The 22,569-nt window shown below is 40.8% G+C and overlaps 1 protein-coding gene across 3 annotated transcripts in view; it reads left to right on the forward strand.

Annotated features, from left to right (window-relative positions):
• ATL2 (atlastin GTPase 2) overlaps positions 1-22,569 on the forward strand; it is a 153,404-nt gene that overhangs the window by 88,020 nt on the left and 42,815 nt on the right. For all 3 annotated transcript variants that reach the window (XM_089693271.1, XM_089693270.1, XM_089693269.1), the window contains exons 4-8: positions 1,463-1,567; positions 6,714-6,764; positions 11,187-11,243; positions 12,540-12,632; positions 17,555-17,693. In XM_089693271.1, the coding sequence (XP_089549397.1) occupies positions 1,463-1,567; positions 6,714-6,764; positions 11,187-11,243; positions 12,540-12,632; positions 17,555-17,693 (445 nt within the window). The remainder of the gene's footprint in view (positions 1-1,462; positions 1,568-6,713; positions 6,765-11,186; positions 11,244-12,539; positions 12,633-17,554; positions 17,694-22,569) is intronic.

Raw genomic sequence — 22,569 nt, forward strand, 5'->3', positions numbered from 1 at the left:
TACTTACCTGCTGTGTGCAGTGGTTTTGCATTGAGCAGCCTGGATCCTCCTCTTCTCGCCTGCAAGCTCTACTGGCTCCTCCTGTCTATCGGGTGCCCCGACTACAAGCAGCTTGCTATGGGGACACCCGCTGCTCCATGTGTCCATTCACACACAGAGCCGCAGCTTGGCCTTGCCCCCTCTCGCTCCTCGCTGGCTGGCTGGCTGTGATTGACAGCAAAGGCTCCCGCTTGCTGTCTCAGCCAATGAAGAGGCAGAGACCCAGAACAGATGAGGCTGTCATTCACATTGCTGGATCGCGATGAGGTTTAGGTAAGTATTGGGGGGTGGGGGCTAGGGGCACTGCTGCACACAGATTTTTTACCTTCATGCATAGAATGCATGAAGGTAAAAAAACCTTCAGCCTTTACAACCACTTTAAGGTAAAAAAAAAGTTTAAGCTTTAAAAGCTTCATGCTGTTTTCTGCTTATCTGGTTTGGGTTCCTTAAACCTTTGTGTTCCTGAGGGCCCGTTGGCAGTTGTATGATGTTACACACCCCCCAGTTTTAGTACTTGAGTTTGTCCCATAATCTAAGAATACAAGTCCTGTGTCCTATGCTATATTGTTAAAGTAATAGGCATTTTGATTCACCTGTAAATTGCTCATCTTGGAGTAAATTACAGGACACAGGTCTTGATCATTCCTTCTTGCTTTAAAAAAAAAAAAAACAACAAAAAAACAAAAAACTGGAGCCGTAAAGAGTGGCGGGGTTTTAACAGTACGCGTTAGGGTGACCCTAGCAAAAGATATTGCCAGTGTCCAATCACTTGAAGGTAGCAGCAAATACAAGTCCTGTGTACTGTTCTGTACTCCTAGACGGGGAATGTACAGGTACATCAAAATTCCTATTTTTCTTTTGGAACATTGGCAGAAGGTCCCATTATTACAAGCTAGCTAGAAGTTTATCACAGTACAAGCGCAGTCAGCATACCAATATTCTTGATTGTACTGTGATAGCACATTCAGAACTCAGTGGAGCAGTTAAAATGGGGTTTATCGCCAGGGAAGGATGGCTTCTATACTAAAATGCAGATTTGTGGGCAATTTGGAATGATAAATTCAGGATTGGAAATTTTTACTGTGGCAATGTATTTGCAAGCATACGGAGCATAGTCTGTACCATTGTATAGACTCCAGATTATAATAGTCATCTATAACAGAGTATTCTCTTTTCGGTGTGACTGTTCAGGCTCACATTTAGTTTGCTTCTGCATTGGTGACAGATCTGCTTTAAAGTGTTGGTTCTTTTTTGTCATAGAGTTAAACTGGGTTTGTGAGTTTCCGTTTTTCCACAAATTGATAGTTGCTTTACTTGGGAAAAAATGGAATATACTGCTAAACGTGACATTTCAATTATCGCCTTATTATTCACCTTATTTTAATTATGCTTGTTATATTTAGTTTCTTGTTTTTTCACCTAGGTTGCCGTTCTTCTCATGGATACTCAAGGGGCCTTTGACAGCCAGTCAACAATCAAAGATTGTGCAACGGTGTTTGCTTTAAGCACAATGACTAGCTCTGTCCAGGTAACCTTTTTTATATTTCTAGGTGCATTTCTGTTTACACAAAGTGTGGCATGTGCTGCTTTTAGCCCCACTACAGTACATTTACTGCGGCATGTGCAGGCTCAGGCACACATATATGTGAATGAGCCTTCACCTGTTTAGGAGCTCTTCATGACAGTTAAAGCTATTGCTTATACAGTGATGTTAATATCTTGCTGTGATTAGCATAACTGTGTTTAATAAAAAAAAAAAACTCATCACCATCCCCCCAGAGTAGTACGATATCACTATGATGATTCTGAGCTACTCTGATGAGAGGGTGTTAAAAAAAAAAAAATAAATAAAAAGTTTTTTTTGTTTTATATACTGTCATCAGTCAGTATACTTGATCACTGTGCTGATGCTGTACTGCACCGGTGATGGTAACTTTCACAAACCAATTAATATATACTTATTGGGGTTTTTTTTTTTAACCAAAGACTTGTAGCAGAGAATATTTTTGCCTAAATTTATAACAAAATTTGATAATCTTTATAATGGAAAGTAGAAAATATTATTTTTTATTTTTTTTTGGTCTTTCTTGGTTGATATAATAAACAAAAAAACCCAGTGGTGATCAAATAAAACCAAAAAAAGAAAGCTGTATTTGTGTGAAAAAAATGATAAATATTTAATTTGGGTAAAGTGTTTCATGACTGCATATTCGTCGGTTAAAGTACCGCAGTGCCGAACGAAAAAAAAAATTTCCCTGGTCATGAAGGGGGTAAAACCTTTTGGAGCTTAAGTGGTTAACATATTTTTATTATTATTATTACATCGAGTTTGCTCAGCGCTGTACAATAGGGGGGGGGGACAATACATGAAACAGTACAACAACATCAAACAGCACACGAGGGGTTAGAGGGCCCTACTCTTTCGAGTTTACAATCTAGGAAATGTGTACTTGTCTTTGCAACTGTTGTGTACACACAAAGTATAACATTTTGTAGCAAATCAGGGCTAACTCCTATTGAAAATTGCTAAACGATATCCCATTTGTTTTTGTTTTTTTTAAATGTTATTGTAGTGAAAGTTGTACTTGTAGGACCCTTACCTAATGGAAAATGTGTCCAAACTGCTGCTTGTAATAATTTGTAAGCACACCACAAAACATACTGCAAAGATTACTTTGCAATGTAAATGGGATTATATTATATGCAAACTACAGGACTGCAGTTTGCATGTAACAGAGCACAGAACTTTGTTTAGTTGTGAATAGGGAATCATAAAGTCCTAATGAATAAATATTTCTATCATCCATATTTCAATATTAATGGTTTATGTGGATAAAAATTTATTTATTTACTTATTTTTTTTAAATCCATGAGCAGAAAGCAAGTGCAGTGTCATGGTAATCTATACGGCCTTGTGCCATGGGCTTAGGAGCAGTGTGTAAAGCAAGATTTTTACTTACAATTAGCTTGGCAACCTTTAGGTCAAGTTCACTTTTCATGAACTTCAGTCCAGCCAGTAAAGTATGTTTCAGAGCTTTTTGCCTATTTTTATTTCTAAGTAACGTTCAAACTTCATGCAAGGTGGCAGGTTCACTTTTCATAAATGGATACGGAGGACTGGGAGGATATCTGGGAATACTTGTTTCTGCAATTGGTAGCGGTTAAGGATAGACTGATACAGTTCAAAATATTGCACAGGACATACTATACACCCCAACGCTTGAATAGAATTTATCTAGGGGTCTACCCCCACTGCTGGAAGTGTACTCAAACAGACGCTGACTTCCTACATATGTTTTGGACCTGCCCTGGGATTCATAGATTTTGGGATGAAGTTATGTAATTTACCTCTGCTCTAACTACTGCTTCCATACCGTTGACTGTGGAGGTCTGCTTGTTTGGATTGGTCGGTCAATTAGCTTTTGGCCTAGCAACTAAGACCCCCTCCTTGGCCTCCTCCTATTTTATGCAGGAAAGGCCATTATGCTGAAATGGAAGATGCCAGAGACACACACCCTCTTTAGACCTCTGGAGGTCTCCAGTGACTGCCTCCATCCCCCTGTACAAAGCCACATAGGAGTTCCGAGGCTGCCTGGTTAAATTCTACAAAGTATGACATCTGTGGACTGCGTCCTCTACCACTAATGCATCATAATTCTAGTATTTATGTAATTGTTTTTCTCCTGTACTTCTGACTGTGGGGGCTATGGCCTACAGAGTAGTTTTTGATGGTATCATGTAGTAGTGTGGGAGTGGTTTCCTTGGTCTCCTTCATTCTCATTTGTCTGGGCACTGTGGCGGAGATGACTGTACAACAGCGTCCGTATCTTCCCTCTTAGTAGAACTGAGCAGAGGTCTTATACTACAGATTGTTTTGTAGCTGTTCTTGCTTTGTAAGTTGTTGTTTTTTTTTTTTTTTTCTTTTTTTGAAAATTCAAATAAACTGATTTCCAAAACAAAAACCGTAATGTTCAAAAACTCACACAGAAGAGGTTTTCAGACCACTGATCACATACATTTTACTGCCTCCTGGCTATTCAGACTTCATAATCCCTGAGCCATTCTCTGGACAGACTCGCCACATCTCATTCAGCCTTGTGACAAACCAATTCCCACCTTCAGGCTGCCCATGCTCCTGCCTAATTACATGGTCCTAGTCAACGACCTGATCAGATCACCTATCTCTCCTAGAGGCCAAAAGACACACTTTCAGTGTCTGTTCATACATGCTACTCCTGCAACAGCTTGTCTTCAGGGAAGCAGCTCCAAACCATAGATAGCACCTATACAAAAAAGGCTGTGCGTACCTGCACAATCAAGATGATGGGTTACAGTCAAATGTGCACATGTAGGCTTCGTCCCTCCCAGATTTCTGCAAAGCCTCTGTACTCAGAGCTCAATCCAGGAGTTGCCAGTCCTGGATAAAACTGCAAAGGCCGGTTTCTCCACTCCGAACAGACATCCTGGTGACCCCCAGTTGCAAAAGTGAGAAGTCTGGGTGACATTTAATCCTTCGGACACTGTGAAAAGGCATGGCACTGTGATGGGATGTTAATCAAAAACCATAATGGTAATGCTGGCGATCATTTCAGCAGACTACTTGAAACTTGTTTAATGCTGAAACCGGCTATTGGTTTGCTTAATGTGACAACCAGCACTTCCATTGTGATCTGTTTAAAACCCCCACACTGGAGCTGAAGGTTGTGTTTTTTTTCCTTTTTTTCTTTTAGAATGCATTACAAAGACATCTCTATAATAAAAGAGAAACAAAAAATGATAAGAGCACAAATTTGATAATTAAAAAAAAAAAACTGAAGGTCGGTTCAAGGGCTGCACTGCCCCTTAACACTCCTTCCCTCATTCATCCCCACCTTCGCCTCTCTCTGTAGATCAGCATCCCAGCCCGAGACCTGTGTACAGGCGTACCTCGGTGTAAAAATGCCTCAGTTAACGTAATTTTCAGTTCACGAATGAAAATCCATTGAAAATAATGCCTCGGTTTACAATTTTTATTTTTTGCAATACGAAACGTTTATAGCCCGACCTGTGCCTTTTAAAGTGCACTTTATAAAGTGTTTTGAACAGATAACTTTTTTTTTTTTTTTTTTACTTTTTTTCTGACCTCCAGAACAGATTAATTGGTTTTTGATGCATTTAAGAATTTTTTTTTAATCATGTCCCTGTAGAGTATTTATGCCTTTAAAGTGCACTTTATAAAGAGTTTTGAACAGATAAAATACTTTTTTCAAACTTTTTTTCTGACCTCCGAAACGGATGAATTGGTTTTCAATGCATTCCTATGGGAACCGCGTTTCGGTTTACGAATTTTTCGCAATACGAAACATCCCGCAGAACACATTAAATTCGTAAATTGAGGTACACCTGTAATTTTTATGTTGATGAAGTTAAGCCCCTGAATAAAAGAAAAACACACCAGCATTTTACCCACCACAGGAAATACAGCATGTTTAAAGCGTGTGAGCAAGAGGATTAAGCAGGATTAATAACGTGTGTGTAGCCCCCACTGTCTGGAGCATATAAGGTAGTATGTCCCAAACACTTTTAATATATGTCCTTAGCACCTCCCACCCCCTTAAAAATGATGAGAAAACTCACACGGTCATAGCACTTAAACCGTAACACCAAGCCCACTACCTCCAATAGATGAAAGTGGAAATTGTTTTACCCAATAGTTAGATATGGATGTTCAACAACTCCATACCCTGTCAAATTTTTTGTTTTTGCTCCTGTTAACGTAAGTCCCTTTTTATAGACTGAAGGTTGCTTTTAAAAGGCTTTAGGAAAGCTGTGAAAAGCTTTACAGAAATCTTCCATAATGTTTTGTAAAAATCTGCTGTATATATTTAAACAAGCCAAAGCCTGCTTGGCTTTACTGCCACAATTTGCTACATTATTTTCATTTTTTTCACTGTATGCTATACCTTAATGCAGAACTAAAGGCAACATTTTTTTTTTTTATTTTATTTTGAGTAGAGTAAGGGAGGGTTATAACCCCTATCATATTTTTTCCCATCTGTGTCCCATTGGGGAAATTTCCCTTCACTTCCTGTCCCATAGCTAAAGCAGGAAATGAAAGGAAATGCCTCCCAAAGTGGTCCCTGGTTGTCACTGGGAGTCACCAGTGTCCTTATTGAAAGGTTTCTGCTTTTATTACTGTTCCAGGGACAACCTAGAATGGTATTTGATTTCTCTTTTGGTGATTACAGTAAACATGACAAATAGAGAAGGTGGATCTCCTAATGTGGGCACATACATCTCTCTCCACTCTCTTACACTAAAGAAAAATGTTTACATTTGGCTTTAGTTAAGTGATTTTTTTTTCCATGTACGTTGAGTAAAATCTGTCTTTTATTTCTTCATATGACATATGTGCCTCTTTGGTTTCATTCCCACAGGCACTAAAAGGGGCACTTTGCAGGCATTTGCTGTACGCTTCTGAAAAGGGGTATTGAGCTGAGTTCATACCTTTTTTGAGTATCAAATCACAGCAATTGAATCAATAAATGCAGCTACAGTATATGGTCTGTAATAAAGAGTTGCACAGGAATGTAACAATGTTACAATTTGGGTTCTTACATTTATCTATTGATTTTGAAATAACTTTGTTACTGCAGATAAAAATGGAGCGCTATAATACATTCTATGTCTTACAGGTGTATAATTTGTCGCAGAACATTCAAGAAGATGATCTGCAGCATTTACAGGTATATATGTTGAGATACTGTAGGGTGGGCAGCCTCAGTTTGTTCTTATTAGAGCTTGTTAACACCATAATGTGTATGCATTGGTAACATAGCCCATTTATTTTGAGTGGGCTCTCAAGTAAATAAAAATGGTGTGAAAGGGCAATACCGGTTTTCATTGTTATGCTTTGTTGCTCTTCATGTTTGTTCCTAAATATAATGTGCACTAATATATTTTCCTGTTTGTCCATAATAATGCAAAATTATGTCCAATTGAAAATAAATAAATGTTCTTAATTGCAACAAACCGGAGAATTTGTAGACCTTGGATTAAAGTTCATACATACATATACTAGGGCCAATTTAGACAGGAGCCAATTCACCTACCAGCATGTATTTGGAGTATCGAAGGAAAATGGAGTACCCGGAGGAAACCTGCGTAGGCACATGGAGAGCATGGTGGTTGAAGTCAATCAGTAGCTTGACTGGCTGGATGACTAATAGTGCAGCTAAGAAGTCCTAGGGAAACTTTTTATCAACATAGTTATAGTTGTGATTTAAAGTGGTTATAAAGCTTAAGGGGTTTTTTCTTCCCTACCTTAATTTGTTCTCTGCAATAAAGTGATTCTAAAAGAATTTTTTTTTTTCTTTTTTAAATAATGAACATCATATTTGCCCACTCCTTGGAATAATTTTGCATGGAGCAGTTTGATCCTCCTCTACTGAGGGCTCTAGAAAAGCAGGATCTGGTCCCCTCCACCTTTTTGAGTGCCCCCATAGAAAGCCGCTTGCTCTGGGGGCACTTCTGCGGGCTTTCTTCCAAGTCGCGTTGTGTGTGCCCATTGACACACACATTGCGGCTTGGCCCCACCCCCCAGCTGACTGTGATTGACAGCAGCAGGAGCCAATGGTTCACACTGCTGCCTCGATCTTTAGTGAGGAGAGAGAGACCGCAAAGCGAGCCCCTGCTCTTGGGCAAAGAGATGGATCGAGATCGGGCCTTAGTAAGTATAAGGGTGCGCTTAGCTGCACACAGAAGGTGTTTACCTTAAAGTGGACGTAAAGGCTGAAGGTTTTTTACCTTCATGAATTCTATGCATGAAGGTAAAAAACCTTCATTGTACAGCTCTCCTTAATACTTACCAAGCCTGAGCCTGATCCAACGATGTGCCTCAGAGCAGTGGCTCTCCTGGGTGTCTCCCGCTTCATGAGCTGAGACACAACAGCAGGAGCCATTGACTCCCGGCTTGGGAGCGAGCATGCACAAGTGCCCCCAGAGCAAACATCTCTATAGAGGGTCTCAAATGCATCTCCCGAGACCACCATAGGGTCACTCAATAGCACTGCATTTTCATGCATTGAATTAGGAAGCTCATTCAAAGTGGGCTATAAAGCACATCCGTGTTCAAAAATGTTGGTCATACTGTATTTTGTGCAGCATATCACAATTCACACTGAAGAAATTGAAGTACACTAGCTCCAGCATGGGTGTTAGTGAGTTAAAAAAAAAAAAAAAAACCCTTGCATTGGTGTCAGTGCAGTAACACCTCCAGCATTGGTGTCAGTGAGTGCAAAAATAGACCCCAGCATTGGTATCAGTGAATGCTATAAAAAAAACCCAAGTTAAGTGTCAATGAACACCATAAAAACCCACAACATTGGTGTCAGTAGGTGCAGTAATAACCATCGACATTGGTATCAGAGAGAATAATAATCCCCCCAATATTGATTTCAGTGGAAGAATGAACCCCTGACAGTTGGTGTCAGTGGACATGATAATAACCCCCTACATTGGTGTCAGTTGAAGCAATATTCACCCCCAGCACTAGTCAGCGCAATAATAACCCCTGACATTGTTGTCAGTGGATGCAATAATAGCCCCCAGCACTGGTGGCAGTGGATGTAATTATAATAAGTGGTTAGCACATCTGCCTGGCAGCACTAGGGTCATCGGTTCAGTTCCCTACCACAGTAGTACCTGCAGGGAGTTTGCATGTTCTCCCTGTGCCTGCTTGGGTTTCCTCTAGATGCTCCGGTTTCTTCCCACAGGCCAAACACATGCTGGTAGGTTAATTGGCTCCTGTCTAAATTGGCCCTAGTATGTCTGAATGTGAATTAGGGACCTTAGATTGTAAGGGACTGATGCAAATGTATAATATGTATGGAAAGCGCTGCGTAAATTGATGGCTGTATAAGTACTCTAAATTTGTGTCAGTGGCTGTAGCATATCCCCCTAATGACCCCAACAGTAATAATCACCCACAGCCCTGGTGTCAGTACTATAACCCCCCCCCCCCCCCAACATTGGTAGTCACTGGCAGTGAAATTTACCCCCTGCATTGGTGGTCAGTGGCAGTCAAAATTAACTCCTGTATCCTTCCCTCACCTTGTATTGATGGTCATGGCAGTGAAAGAAAACTCCATTCCCCCATGCTGGTAGTCATGACAGTGAAAGTTACTCTGTGGTATTTTTCTTCTTTTTAAAGCAGTGTTGTGTTAAGTCCATACTGCTGATTTTTAAATTAACTGCTTAGTTTGTTTCTGGAAGACAGTAGACACAATTGATAGATTTTATAGGACGAAATTGTGAAGTTAGGAAAGCCCTATTTGCATAGCTCTAAAGCAGAGCAGATAGGAATTTGTACATTTTGGGGAAAGGATTGCATAAGCGGCACAAAAGTAACAGATACAATTTAAAAATAATTTTTCAAAATACTTCTCCCTAAAATTGGATTGGGATCCCCACTGAATAAAGCATTAAAAAAGAAAAATAGGAAAATATAGGACAGGACACTTGATTAAGCTGAAAGCTCATCAAGAAGCCTCAAAAATATACATTTTGTTGAAAAACAATTCATTTCCAAAATTGCACACACCCAAACTCCACCCAATAAAAAGTAAAAACAACACTGTTCCTTACACATACAGACCCCCAACCCACACCTTAGATCTAGTCTTTCTACTGTATATAAATTATTAACCACCTGCCAACCAGCAGTAATACATTTACCACTGGTTGGTGGCTTCCCCAAGCAAAGAACTAATAACGGAGTATGTAAACCCAAATAAATGGATTCCATTTTATCCAGTCATATACTCCCTGTCATCGTCTCACCTCACATGGTGGGGTTCTTTGAAGCTAAATCACACAATAATATGAAGACCTAGGGGACCAAAGGGATTCACCTCTAAAAAAAAAAAAAAAAAAAAAAAAAAAAGTAACTTCACTTAAAGCAGAGTTCCACTTGAAAAAAAAAATCAGCAGCTACAAAAACTGTAGCTGCTGACTTTTAAAATACCATTTGGATTTAGTGGCTCAGCCAGTTTTGTTTTTATTTATTTTTTTATTTACTATTGACTTTATGTGTTTCACAGAGTTATTCTATTACACATTGGGTTTGAGGCTCAGGAGGGTTATTTATTATTATTGTATTTTTGGGTCACTAGAGAGCAGCGCAGCACTATTCTTGGGGAGTTTTATTGATGTTGGAACACATTTAGGTGCTTGCAGCAGCTTGTCATTTCTTTGTGGCAGCACATGAGTATTATATACTTATTTTAAATAATATTCACTGATTTTGTTTTTTTATTTTGTTTTTTTACCAAAGAAGCAGACTACATTTTGGCCTAAATTTATGAAGAAAAATTATTTGTTTTGCAAAATTTTATAACAAACAAAGAAAATTTTTAGTTTTTTTCCAAAATGTTCAGTCTTTTTTTGTTTATATAGCAAAGAATTAAAAAGACCGCAGTGGTGATTGAATACCATCAGAACAAACCTCTATTTGTGTGAAAAAAATTATATAAATGTTATTTGGGTACAGTGTTGTATGACTGCTTGTCAGTTAAAGTAGCACAGTGCTGAATAGCAAAAAAATGCCCTTCTCATGAAGGGGGAAAACCTTCCGGAGGTCAAGTGACTAATAAAGTCCTCAAGGCTCAGGTATAAAAAGATCTTTAAATGATCCTCTAATTATTCCTGAATTGTATTAATTTTTAGGGGCCTGTATATAATGTGTGAGTGGGGGATCTGTATGTGTAATGGACAGCGATGTGACTTTTTTGGGGTGAAGTTTTGGTGTGTTCAATTTTGGAAATGGATTATTTTTCAATAAAATGTATATTTTTGATACTTTTGGATTGGCTTTTAGCTTAATAAGTTGTCCTGTCCCACATTTTCCTCTCTCTTTTCCCAAACACAAGTAACCAATATTTAGAATGCATTGTATAGCCAAAACTGGATGTGTTTGTGTAGAAGACCTTGCTATAGTGAATATTGTTTGCTGCATCTAGTGCTACTCGGGATTATTGGTAGTTTATTGATTTAAATAATTGATGAGAAGCAAATTCTTATGCCGTAAAAGCATTGATTGCCTGGCTTCGCCCAGGGAATTTTCTGATTTGGTCTTCATCTGGTTTTACAAAACTAATTGTTTTTTCTAGCTTTTTACAGAGTACGGACGTCTTGCAATGGAAGAAATCTACAAAAAACCCTTTCAGGTGAATTACACAATCATATTAAAATTTGTACAATAGAAGGGGGCTGTTTTGTATGCTGAATTAGTACCAGAATATAATCTGTTGCTGGTACACAGAGAGCTTGTTGCACAATACAGTACATTTTGACAGTTGATAGTGTAGGTTACCAGGGATCATATGGAAACCAATAAATGATACAAGTGTATAATTGTTGTGGGAAATTTTCATTTGATTTATCATTGCCATATAAATAAGGGATAAGCTGGTACTTTGAGACCTATGTCCATTATGAACTGAAGAATAGTTGAGCATTTTGTGACAGTCCAAGCATCATTCATAGTTCCTCATCACTGGAATTACAGAAGGTTGGAAAGCGTCTTCATGGTGATCATGTACCTAATGGAGATGTTATTTGATTATTACATTTTTGCTTTTTGGTGACCTTTGCCTAATTTTTAATATTAAGCCGAAGTGGAAAAAATACAGTCAAAAAAAAATATATATATATGTGTGTGTATGTTCTCCAGGTCTGTATAAAAGTTCTCTTAGGCTGTATAGATGGTGGCAAAATAAGTGTCATGTTCTTTACACTTGGTTACTTCCCCTGGTCCAGATGTTATCATCTGTAAAATCTGGCAGCCAGTAGGTGCCTGTCTGTAGCACACCGCTCTGCACACAGCAAGTCAATGACATCTACCACTGGTACAGTTAAGTCATCATTGGCTGCCTTCAAACTGGTGTGCTGGAAGCAGAAGGTTCCTGTTCTGAGGTCTGACAATCTCTGTATCAGGTGAAGAGAAGTGAGCACAATGTAACTGACTGCACTACCCTGCCCTGGTCTATACACCTTTATGACATGGAGCTTGCCTTTAAAGTGGTACATGGCTGTCGAGCATAAATTACATGCACCTGGAGGTGCATGTACGTACATACTTGCAGCAGCTTTCAGTGTCCCTGCCTGAGCCAAATACTGAGATGTTCTAACTGGGCAAAGTTACAGTACTTCTTGAAAGCCGCCAACTCTTCCCCCCTCTGGTCCCTTGGTTGATTAGAATGGCATGACATTTTGGCAATGTGGAGGAATGAAACTGTCTTCAGTTATGTGCAAGTACATCTAGTTGGGCATGGATGCATTTTCTGGTGATTTTTTAGCATTTCAACAGTATTTTTATTCAACTTTTGAATTCTTGATTTAATAATCCAAGCAAAACTGGGTTACTCGATAATTTGTTGGCATTTCAGGTATGCTAGATTAAACCTTGTCAATGTTTAATTTTTTTCGTAAAATTCTATTTGTAATCTGTATTGTCATTACAGACCCTCATGTTTTTGATCAGAGATTGGAGTTATCCTTATGAACATCAATACGGCTTGGAAGGTGGAAATCTCTTTCTAGAAAAGCGATTACAGGTAACCAACGGAGGAAATTGTCAGCTTACATGCTCACCTTAAACCCTCAGAAAGACATGATTTTTACAGTTTCTGTTATCCACCCCCTTCACCCCTCAATGGGACAGTATCTGTGTGAAGCTCAGCTAAGTTATGCTCCCCTCTCCAGAGCTCTTCTGCCTAAGCTGTTGCAGCTACCCTTAAAATAATTGATGTCTTCTGGTGTCAGAGCTTAAAGGGAGCAGTGAGGTCACCCCTCCTTCATGTTACATTGCTCAGATTTAGCAGTTCTCTAGTAGACCTGAGCAGTGCATCTTGGGAAGAAGTAGCTTACCTGGAAGTACTGAGTATTTTGCAGTAGCGACCACTGAAATAAGGGTAGTGACCTTTACAGATACATGGGCAAGATGATGGTGTCTATTTAACGTCCACTTTAGTCTTGGTGCAGCTTGACCTGCAGCTGGTAGGACACTTGAGTGCTATCGCCATCCAAGAAGTGTTTTGAGGTACCTGCCACTCCGTGTCAGCATCTGAAGACCCTTCTGAGTGTTAGAGGGCTCACATGACCCCCCCCCCCCCTTTGTCCAACCCCACCTGCAGCCTAGCCGGGCTGTTCAATAAGTATATGAAAGCTTTTAATTTACAATAGGTTGCACAGCAGTAGGGGTTGCTAAAATAACTACATCCTGCTGGGCATTGAGTATTGGGCATTCTTTAACCCTTTTGCTGCCAGAGCCATTTTTATATTTTTTGCACATGTTGTTGTGCATATTTTAGGCCTGAATATTTGGTTAAAATTCCAAAACATTTATTTTTTTGAAAGCAGAGACACTGGAGAATAAAATGGTGGTAGACCCAATTTTTAATGTGTCACAATATCAGCTCAACAGTGTATCAACCCCACATTTTAAAAAAATACACTGAAGTTCATTTTAGTGCTCACAGATGCAATAGATTACCTAATTTTTGGTAAAATATACACGAGGTTGTGCCAAGTTGATAGTAATTAGAATATAATTGCATGTGCCTGTGAAATGGCGACGCATTTCGTTAAACAAAACTTTCAGTCGACGCTTAAAAAAACCTTTACAGGTCATTCGTTTAGAGTTACCTGTGAATGACTGCCTTGTAATTATTGCTCTCAAGAGGGAGATGGAATCTATTTATTATTGGGGGTGGTATGAGTTCTGTTTTGGTCAAACTTTTTTTTGTTCTTTTGAAGTTCCCTTAAATTTCTTACGATCACAGTGAGCTGATAATGGGGTCTGTGTAAGCTCTCTGGTGCCCAACCATTGGCCGGAAGGTTAGGGTAATAGCATTGATCTCTACTAGCCTCACATAACATGTTCTCAGCTTCATATTGTATTCTGCAGCATATCCCAAGCCAAAAATGTAGCATGACCACACTCTATGACCCTAATTTCCTCTATTAGGTCTGCAGTTGCTGACAGTTCTCTCAAGCATTACATATACTGAATATTATGTGTGGCCTTTTGGTGATGTCAGACATACTTTGGTGGTACACAGACATACTCGGACTTCTAGCCGACATTCCCTGGCCTCTTCCCAACAGGCAAAATCTGCCATATTAATGCCCTCTATTCCAAATTGCTTCTGTGGCTTTAAAGGGTAAGTTAACCTTTTGACCAAAAATAATAAATGCGCATGTTTTGCAGGTAAAAAAAATATGTACATTTATTATTTTTGGTCAAAAGGAGCCTGTAAACCATTTCACCAGCAATCTGCAGATCTGTCAGTAAATCTGCTTGCCCATATGGGATGTACGGACAAGCAGATATACTAACTGGAAGAATGCGTGAACTACCACAGCGACGTGGTAGTTCATTGAGAATTACGAGCCGACAGCCGCTAATGCTAAAGCTATTCATTCATTCACAGAACTCTGTGAAAAGAGACAGCTTGTACTGCTGTCACAGGGAGGAGGAGTTCGGGCTGCGTCTGCAGCAATGGGAACATGTTACATGTTCCCAACAGTGAATTTATCCTTTTATTGACATGGCTGTTGAAACCCAGGTCTTAAAATATAGAAGGGTCTCTGAGTCTGTCTTCCCTACCTTTCTGAAAGCAAGAAAAGCAATTTTCAGGAAGATTTTCTGTGCCTCGCATTATGGCCTTTCTACAATCACGTCCTGACCAGAACTTGGCCTTAATCACTCTCGAAGTGCCTTTTTCCATTCTGTTTCAAAGACCACTGACTTTGCTCTTCCTTGTAAAATCTGTTCTTCAATGTGTATCTTGCATTAAGCCCTCCATTGCAGCACCTTGTGCTTCCTTGGGATCTCAACTTGGTTCTCTCTGCCCTGCAAAAACCACCCTTTTTGGATATTCCCTTAGATCACTTCTCCTGCAAAGTAGCCTATCATGTTAGGCATGTGTGCCTCTAAGTTGGCGGCGTTCTCCTGTAAGGAGTTGTTCCTCATACTTCATACAATTTTGTCTTACACCCAAGGCCATTTGTTCTTCTGTAGGTGGTGTCAGTCTTCCACCTTTTATGAGGACTCAGTTGTACCATCCTTACGCCCTGCATTCTAAGGAAATTTCTCTTCATTGCCTAGATGTAGTCAGAGCCATTAAAGTTTCCCTCAAAGCTACAGCTTTGATCAGAAAGATGGATTCCCTATTTGTTCTGTTTTCAGGACCTCGCAAGGGACATCCTGATTCCAAGTCCACCATTACGAGATGGATAAGAAATCTGATCACTAGAGCTTACTTTCTCAGGTGTAAATCTCCTCCTGCACTATGAGCCCATCCCACCAGATTGGTAGGAGTTTCAAGGGCATTTTGGCACCAGGCCTCTGTAACCCAGCTGTGACAATCTAGCACTATTCATACTTTCTCTAAGTTCTACCTTGTGGATGCCCAATTTTAGCAGCACGCTAAACTTGGATCAGTTGGGCCCGTTGGCACAGTTCTGTTTGCCTTGTTCTTATCCACCCTTCTCATTCCTTACTAGTGGACATCCCAGGGTCTATAAATACTTTGCCTGTGTCCTGTACTGTATGATTAAGATAAGAGAAATCTATTTGCCTGTAAATTCCATATCTTGAAGTATAGGACACAGGCCATTTTTTGGTTAGTACGTTGCTTGCTATGGAACTGAGAATTTGCAGAGTGTTAGGGTTATAGTAGAGACACCGAGGGGCCTTGTCCTTTGAAAGTGTTGCCAGTGTCCACTCACCTAAACGTATGTGCCTATAACCCAGGGTTTGAGTATTTTGCTTTGTTTCCTGTACTGTGCTCCCAAGATATAAAATTTACAGGTAAGTCCAAATTCCAATCCCCCCCCCAAACAATAAAAAATTGTAAACGTACAAAAGCTATATACACATGGAAGAATAAAAAGCTAAATGGCTCTGCTAACCAATGAAAAGATGTTTAAATCAGAGTTCTAAACTCCAGCCAGATGTATATAAAAAAAACTGAATCCAGATTTTTTAAAATAAAATTCAATATATTTTACATATAAATGCTGTTAATGTAATATGTCTTGCTCTTGCTATATTTCCTGTAATCCTCTGCACAGTAGGACTCTTGCTGGGAAAGGCAGGGCAGCAGTCTGAACAAAAAAAAACGCTTCTCATTTCATTATTCTGGTTGGGCCAACAATCGGGTAGTGGCTGTAGTAAAGGAGAGTGAGGTCTATGACTAAGCCATGCATGAATGTGTGGAGCACAAAACTGTTTCAGCAGAGCTACAAATCAACTTTGACTGTACATGTTTAAAGATATCCTGAAAACATGAACTTGCATTACTTAGAGTGCAGTTGAGAATAATTTTTTTAAAGCAATTAAGTGTTCCAAAATTCTGATATCCCACCTTCTTCTCCCAACCAGTGTGTCTAGGAGAAGCAGCGATCAGGGTGATGTGGTATAGAGATAGGTATAGATGAATCCGAGTAACTTGCGCGCCACAGGTGTGATAATTACTAGAGGATCGCAAACATGAAACACATAACTACAACTGTGTTGGAAATCTCTACAAATATATGTTGCGCTCCTAAATACTTCTCAATAAATAATAATTAAATTAATTCAAATTATGATACAAATAACTAATAAAAGTGTATGAATACCAAAAAATATTTAAATAGATAGTTTCAACTAATCAATCTCCTCCAAATAAATATCAAAATAATTCCACATGAAATACTTCTCTAAAAAAAAATTTTTTTATTTTTTTTTTTACCAAGTGCTCATAAATCATCTATTAGTGACATGATGTACTTACTAATACCCTCAATTTCATTTATATTCATAGTACTCTCATTTAATATAATAAAAATAGTGAACCAACTAATAACCCTCAACTAAAACGCATTTAGATGATCCCCCTATCACAACCCCCTGATGAAGCCACGTGATTGGAGGCGTAACGCGTAGGGGAGGGGCTACGTCATCACTCGGAGAGGAGCCGCACAACACGATAGACGGCAGGTGTATGACTCGGAGGCCAGCAGAGGATTTCCAGTGGGATATTGTGTTACTTAAACCTGTGTAATGTGAGTTTAATACTTGGATGGTGGGAATAAAAAGTTTTAAAAGGTAAAGCACTATGTCCTCTATTTCTTCCTGCATGCGGAGTAACACAAGGAGAGGATAATTAGGAGGTCTGGGATAACAAAAGGAGTGTGTAATCCCTGAGGGGATAATCAGCCACCAGAGGATACATCCATTACTCCTAAAGGAAGGATCTCCCTATTTCACCAGCAAAAGTATATGTCTAGCAGGTTCCAGGGAAAGTGAACCGAAAGCGTGTATAGCCTAATCATACACTTTTATTAGTATCATAATTTGAATTAATTTAATGGTAATAATTTAATTATTATTTATTGAGAAGTATTTAGGAGCGCAACATATATTTGTGGTATAGAGATAGCCATGAGATCATTTTTAACATAATCTGTATTTTGCTTTGCCCAACAGGTGAAACAGAATCAGCACGAAGAGCTGCAAAATGTCAGGAAACACATACACTCTTGTTTTACTAACATCAGCTGTTTCCTCTTGCCTCATCCGGGTCTTAAAGTTGCTACCAACCCCTATTTTGATGGTAGATTAGTAGGTGAGCGTTTTGTTATTCTATATAGAAAGCTTCTTCCCCATGTTTAGAGACTGTGAAATGCTGGTAGCTATAACTCTCCTACTCCCATTAACACCCAAATCCCCCCCACCAGGATTTCTTTAACCTACAGCTTACTGAGTTCCTCCTCATTTTCATTTTCCCTGTTGGGACCTGTGGTTCCATACTTTTTCTTTCCCTTCTTTTTTTCTGTTTTTCCTGTGACAATCTTCAATCAACAGCCGGGCTGGGTGACAGGCTGGATAATCTAGATCCTGGTAGTCACCCCAGCCTAACCAGTGAGCGCACACAGACCCTGAGCCATACGTTGAGTCAGCTATGACGAGCCCCATCCTGGACCAGGGCGGCCAAGTCTTTTTTTTCTTCCTCTCCTGTTGCTCTGGCCCTGGGTGAGCTGGGCTCCTTTCAGTCCTTGCTGGGGCCAGCAAAAGTGTACTCTTGCTGGGGCAGTTGTCTTTCAGCAGTACAGGGTCCCCCCATTCTTCCCCAGGGCCTGCCATGAACCAGGTTGGTGGTCGGCAGCCATTTTATTGTAGCCTCAGCGGCCAATTTTTGTTGGGTGCGCAGGGGGGAGCTATCGAGCATTTTGCCTCTAACCAGGTTGGCAGCCATTTTTGAGTGGTCTGGGTTTGCGGGCATTTTGGTTAAGGTCATATTTCCATGTATTAGGGCCTGGATGGGTGCATGGCGGCCATTGTGCTGATGATCAAATGGTGACCACATGGCGGTAGTCTTTGTTGGCTCATGTGCAGGACCTGTGTGGAGGGGGCGGTGTGTACAGGTACTCTGGCCTAGTTTTTGGCGCGATTCTCCTTTCAGCCCTCTTTCTCTCAGCTGGCGGATTCCTTATAGCACGGCCTCTCGGTTGTCTTGGGTCACATTATGGTGAGTCCAGCTGAGGTTCCCCCTGTATGCAGCAGCTGTGTATGATTATCCAATATACATGGGCAGTTTGGATCCCAGAGGTACCTGGGCTGGGGCAATTTGCAGACCTATGCATTGTCTCTAGGTTAAACAAGGCAACCATTATACCAATAGAGGGGTCACCTTCCTTCAAAGGCCCCAAAGACAAGAAAGGTGTAATTGATCCCTCACTCTGTTTACGATTGCTTGCTCAGCCCTCTTCCCGGTTTTGGCCAACGCCCTTATGTCTCAGACACTCGCTGAGGGGGCCAAGCTTTTACACCGCAATCTAGGCACCTGACTCTCCATAGCCTAACTAAGCCCTTGTGGGCTGGCTAAATTTCCAATACATGCACAGACTAATTCTGAGGACTTTTGGGATCAGTGCACTCCTCCTAAGCTTTATTGCTAAATTTATCCTACAGAAAAGGATTAGCTATTCTGGTAATGGATCCTGCCGCTTCAGTTCTCAAAGAGCACCTTACAATTCCTATTGAGGATGTTCCCTCTTTAAGGATTCTTTGATAGGTGTGTTGAAGCCCTATTAAAGAATTTATTTGCTCTTGCAGGCCCAGCCCTGCAGCCAGCTATTGCTGTCATGTTTGTTTGCCAGACTATTGCAAACTAGTGAAGACAGATGAACCGTGACCTGTAACCTGTCTTTGATGACCCTGTTGTCATTGAATGCTGCAACTGATGTCTTTAGCATTATTGTTTTGTGTTGACGCTCAGGAGAATGTAATTTGCCTTTAGTCTTTAGAATATACCTCTTCTCCCTGCATATGCACAGGATTTTTCGGTTAAAAGCTTTCTACATATGCCTTTTTGACAATGAATGCCATTTTGGAGAATCCCTGGATAAATTCAGAAAAGGAGTTCACTGGGGGGGAAAGGTACTTTTTTTTTTCTCCACAAGAAAAATTAATTAATTGCTCTCCCCAGGCATCTACTCCAAACCAAGGTTTAATACTTCTTTTGTTGCAAGGACTCCCCTCACCTTGGAAATAATGGTTAGTGTTTGCACGAGTCTGGATCCGAGACACCCCAGACCTCTGGGTCCAATCTGTCATTTCAAGGGGGTACAAAATAGTTTCCATCTCTGCCCCTGCTCACTTTTTGCATTCTAATCTGTCAGCTTTAGTCCAAAAGAAGGCAGTTTTTTTGACCATTTTTCACCAGCTTGTACCAGTGATTGTACCAGTTAATTCAGAGTAATTGTTTCAATTTAAAACTGTTCAGTCCCAAAACCAAATGGGGGCATACACAGAATCATCTTCCAAAATTCTGGGTGGAATTTATAAGATCGGTCATTGCTTCTCTTAGAAAAGGGGAGTTTCTGGCATCAGTGGACATAGAGGATGTCCTCATCTTCTCACATCATGACTGTGTTTTGCTGTGGAAGACAAAAACATCCAATTTGTTCAATTACCATTTGGGCTTTCCTTTACGTCCCAAGTATTCACAAAAGCACTTTTTACAGAACCACTTTTGACTCTTCTGTGAACACAGGGCATGTCACAGGTGTCATTGACAACCTCCTGCTGAAGAACTGCTTAGCCACATCCTTGCCAACATCCAAAGGACCAAACCTTTGGCTAACTAACTCAGTCTGCTCTCCAGCCCTTACACCTTCTGGAGTACCTTGGTCTAATATTGGACACAGCCCAAGCTAGAAAACTTTGTTCCGCTGGAGAAAATTACTTTCCTAAGGTTCCATATGCGGCCCTTCAATTAACAATGATACCTCTTAATTTGCCTCTACATGAGAGTTTTGGGGCTGATGGGAGCCTCCTACAAGGCCGTTGCCCTGGCCTCGGTTCATTCCAAACTTTTGCAATCCAACATACTCATGACATGGAACAAGTAAATCCGATCCTTGCATCGCTCAATGCTTCTGTCCAGCCAGAGCTCTCCCTGACATGTTGGATCCCCAGTCCTGCCCTGGGGTTTGGGAAATCTTTCCTTCACATGCTCTGAAAATTGACAACAGATGCAAGTGTTACAGGCTAGGACAGAGTTTACAACTCCCTGACTGGCCATTGGAAATAGTCCTCACAGGAACTGAAACTTCCCATCAACATTCTGGAACTGAGAGCCTTCAGATTATATCTACCATAGTGGAACTCCTTTCTGAAAGGTCACTCAGTCAGGCCACAGTTGAACAATGCCACAGCAGTGGCCTACATAAACTATCAAGGGGTCACCAGAATCAAGCTACTCTAAAGAAAACAAGTCTGATGCACCCCTGTGCAGTAAGGCTACGTTCACACTAGTGTTGTGTGCAGGCGGCAGAGAGGCGTTTTTACCGCTTCCCAAACGTCTCGGACAATTCTGCACATTGCAGCACATGGTGCTGTTCTAACGCGAGCGTTAGCGTAGTGTCGCGGCAAAACAGACGCTTCTGGTAGAGTCAGGAGGCGTTGAAGCCTCCTATTCTAGTCTATGGTGCCGCTCCGCAAACGCCCAGCTGGCATTTGCGGCGCGTTTGCGGAGCGGTAACACCATTTAAACTTCATTATAGGCGTTTGTGGGGCGTTTTTAACGCTTGGCAAACGCCTAGCAACCGCTGCTAAACCGCACATGTGGCGCGTTAAAAAAACGCTCTGCAAACGCTGGACCAACGCTTGCCAAACGCTATAGGGGCGTCTGGCAAGCGTTGGTAAAACAGTCAAGTGTGAACGAGCCCTAACTCTCATTCCAGCTCTCTCTGCTGTCCACACCCCAGGAGTTGACAATTAGCAGGAGTTCTTCCTAAGCCATCAATGTGTAGTGGTCTCTATGCCTCATGGATCCTCTATCCTTCCCAGTAGATTCTCTGGTGATTCCTTGGAGTCAGTTAAAGCTGGTTTATGCCTTCACTCTGATGAAGATCCTCTCTTGACTACTGCACTAAATGGAAGAGAAACAGGGTTCCTGGTGATTCTCATTGCACCAAATTGACCCAGAAAGATGTGGTGCATCGACCTACTCGAACTTCTGATGATTTAGCCATGGCCTCTTTCAGACAGGCCAGACTTACTGGGCCCATCCTGCTTCTCAGTAACTGGCTTTAACCACATGGCTGCTGAAACCCTAGTCCTAAAGGATAGTGGTGTTTCTGACTTACTCCTACTTTACTCAGAACAACAAAATCCAACTCTTATAAGATTTACTACTGTACTTGGAATGCTTACGTTGCTTTGTGTGAAGACCGGAATTCCCAAGGAATACTCTATATTGCTTGTATTTTGGCCCTTCTTCAGTCTTCTCTTGACCAGTGTCTGGCTTTAAGTAAATTTTACGGGGCAGGTTTCTGCTTTATTCATGCTCTTCAAGAAACCTCTTGCCTCACATTCCCTGATAAAGAGTTTTCTTCAGGGACTTGCTCATAAATCCCCCAAATAGAGCTTTTGTGTCACTTTGGGATCTCAAACTGGTGCTCTCAGAGACCTCCTATTGATCCAGTTTGAGAGATTCCATTGGAAGGCCTCACTTGTAATGGAAACCAGAAAGGCAACCTTACATCTTTTAGGCATGTGTCTTTCTTGTTTTGCACTAGAACAAAGTGATTTTGAGACCAAAACCTTCCTGCCTACCTAAATTGGTCTCTGGTTCTTTCCACCTCAATGAGAACTTTGTTCTTGATTCCCTTTATCCTGTCCCAAAACATGACGTGGAAATTACTCTACGTTGCCTGGGTGTGGTTAGGGCTGTCAGTCTACCTGTGTGTACTTCCTTTTGGGCCCTTGTAGAGGGCACCCTGCTTCCCGCGATACGGCCAGATGAATCCTGCAACTTCTCTCCAGGGTCTCTGCCCTCGGGTACAGACTTCCTTCTTTCTCTGTTTGAACCCATTCCATCAGGCCTGTGGGTGTTTCTTGGGCTTTTCAGAATCGAGCATCTGCATTCCAGATTTCAAAAGGTGACCACCTGGTCTTCTGTTCGCACTTTTTCTATCAGGTTGATGTTCAGGCCT

The sequence above is a fragment of the Staurois parvus genome, unplaced genomic scaffold (genome assembly GCF_062004578.1).
Source record: "Staurois parvus isolate SC_StPar_1 unplaced genomic scaffold, SC_StPar_1.0 ptg000619l, whole genome shotgun sequence".
Classification (NCBI taxonomy): domain Eukaryota; kingdom Metazoa; phylum Chordata; class Amphibia; order Anura; family Ranidae; genus Staurois; species Staurois parvus.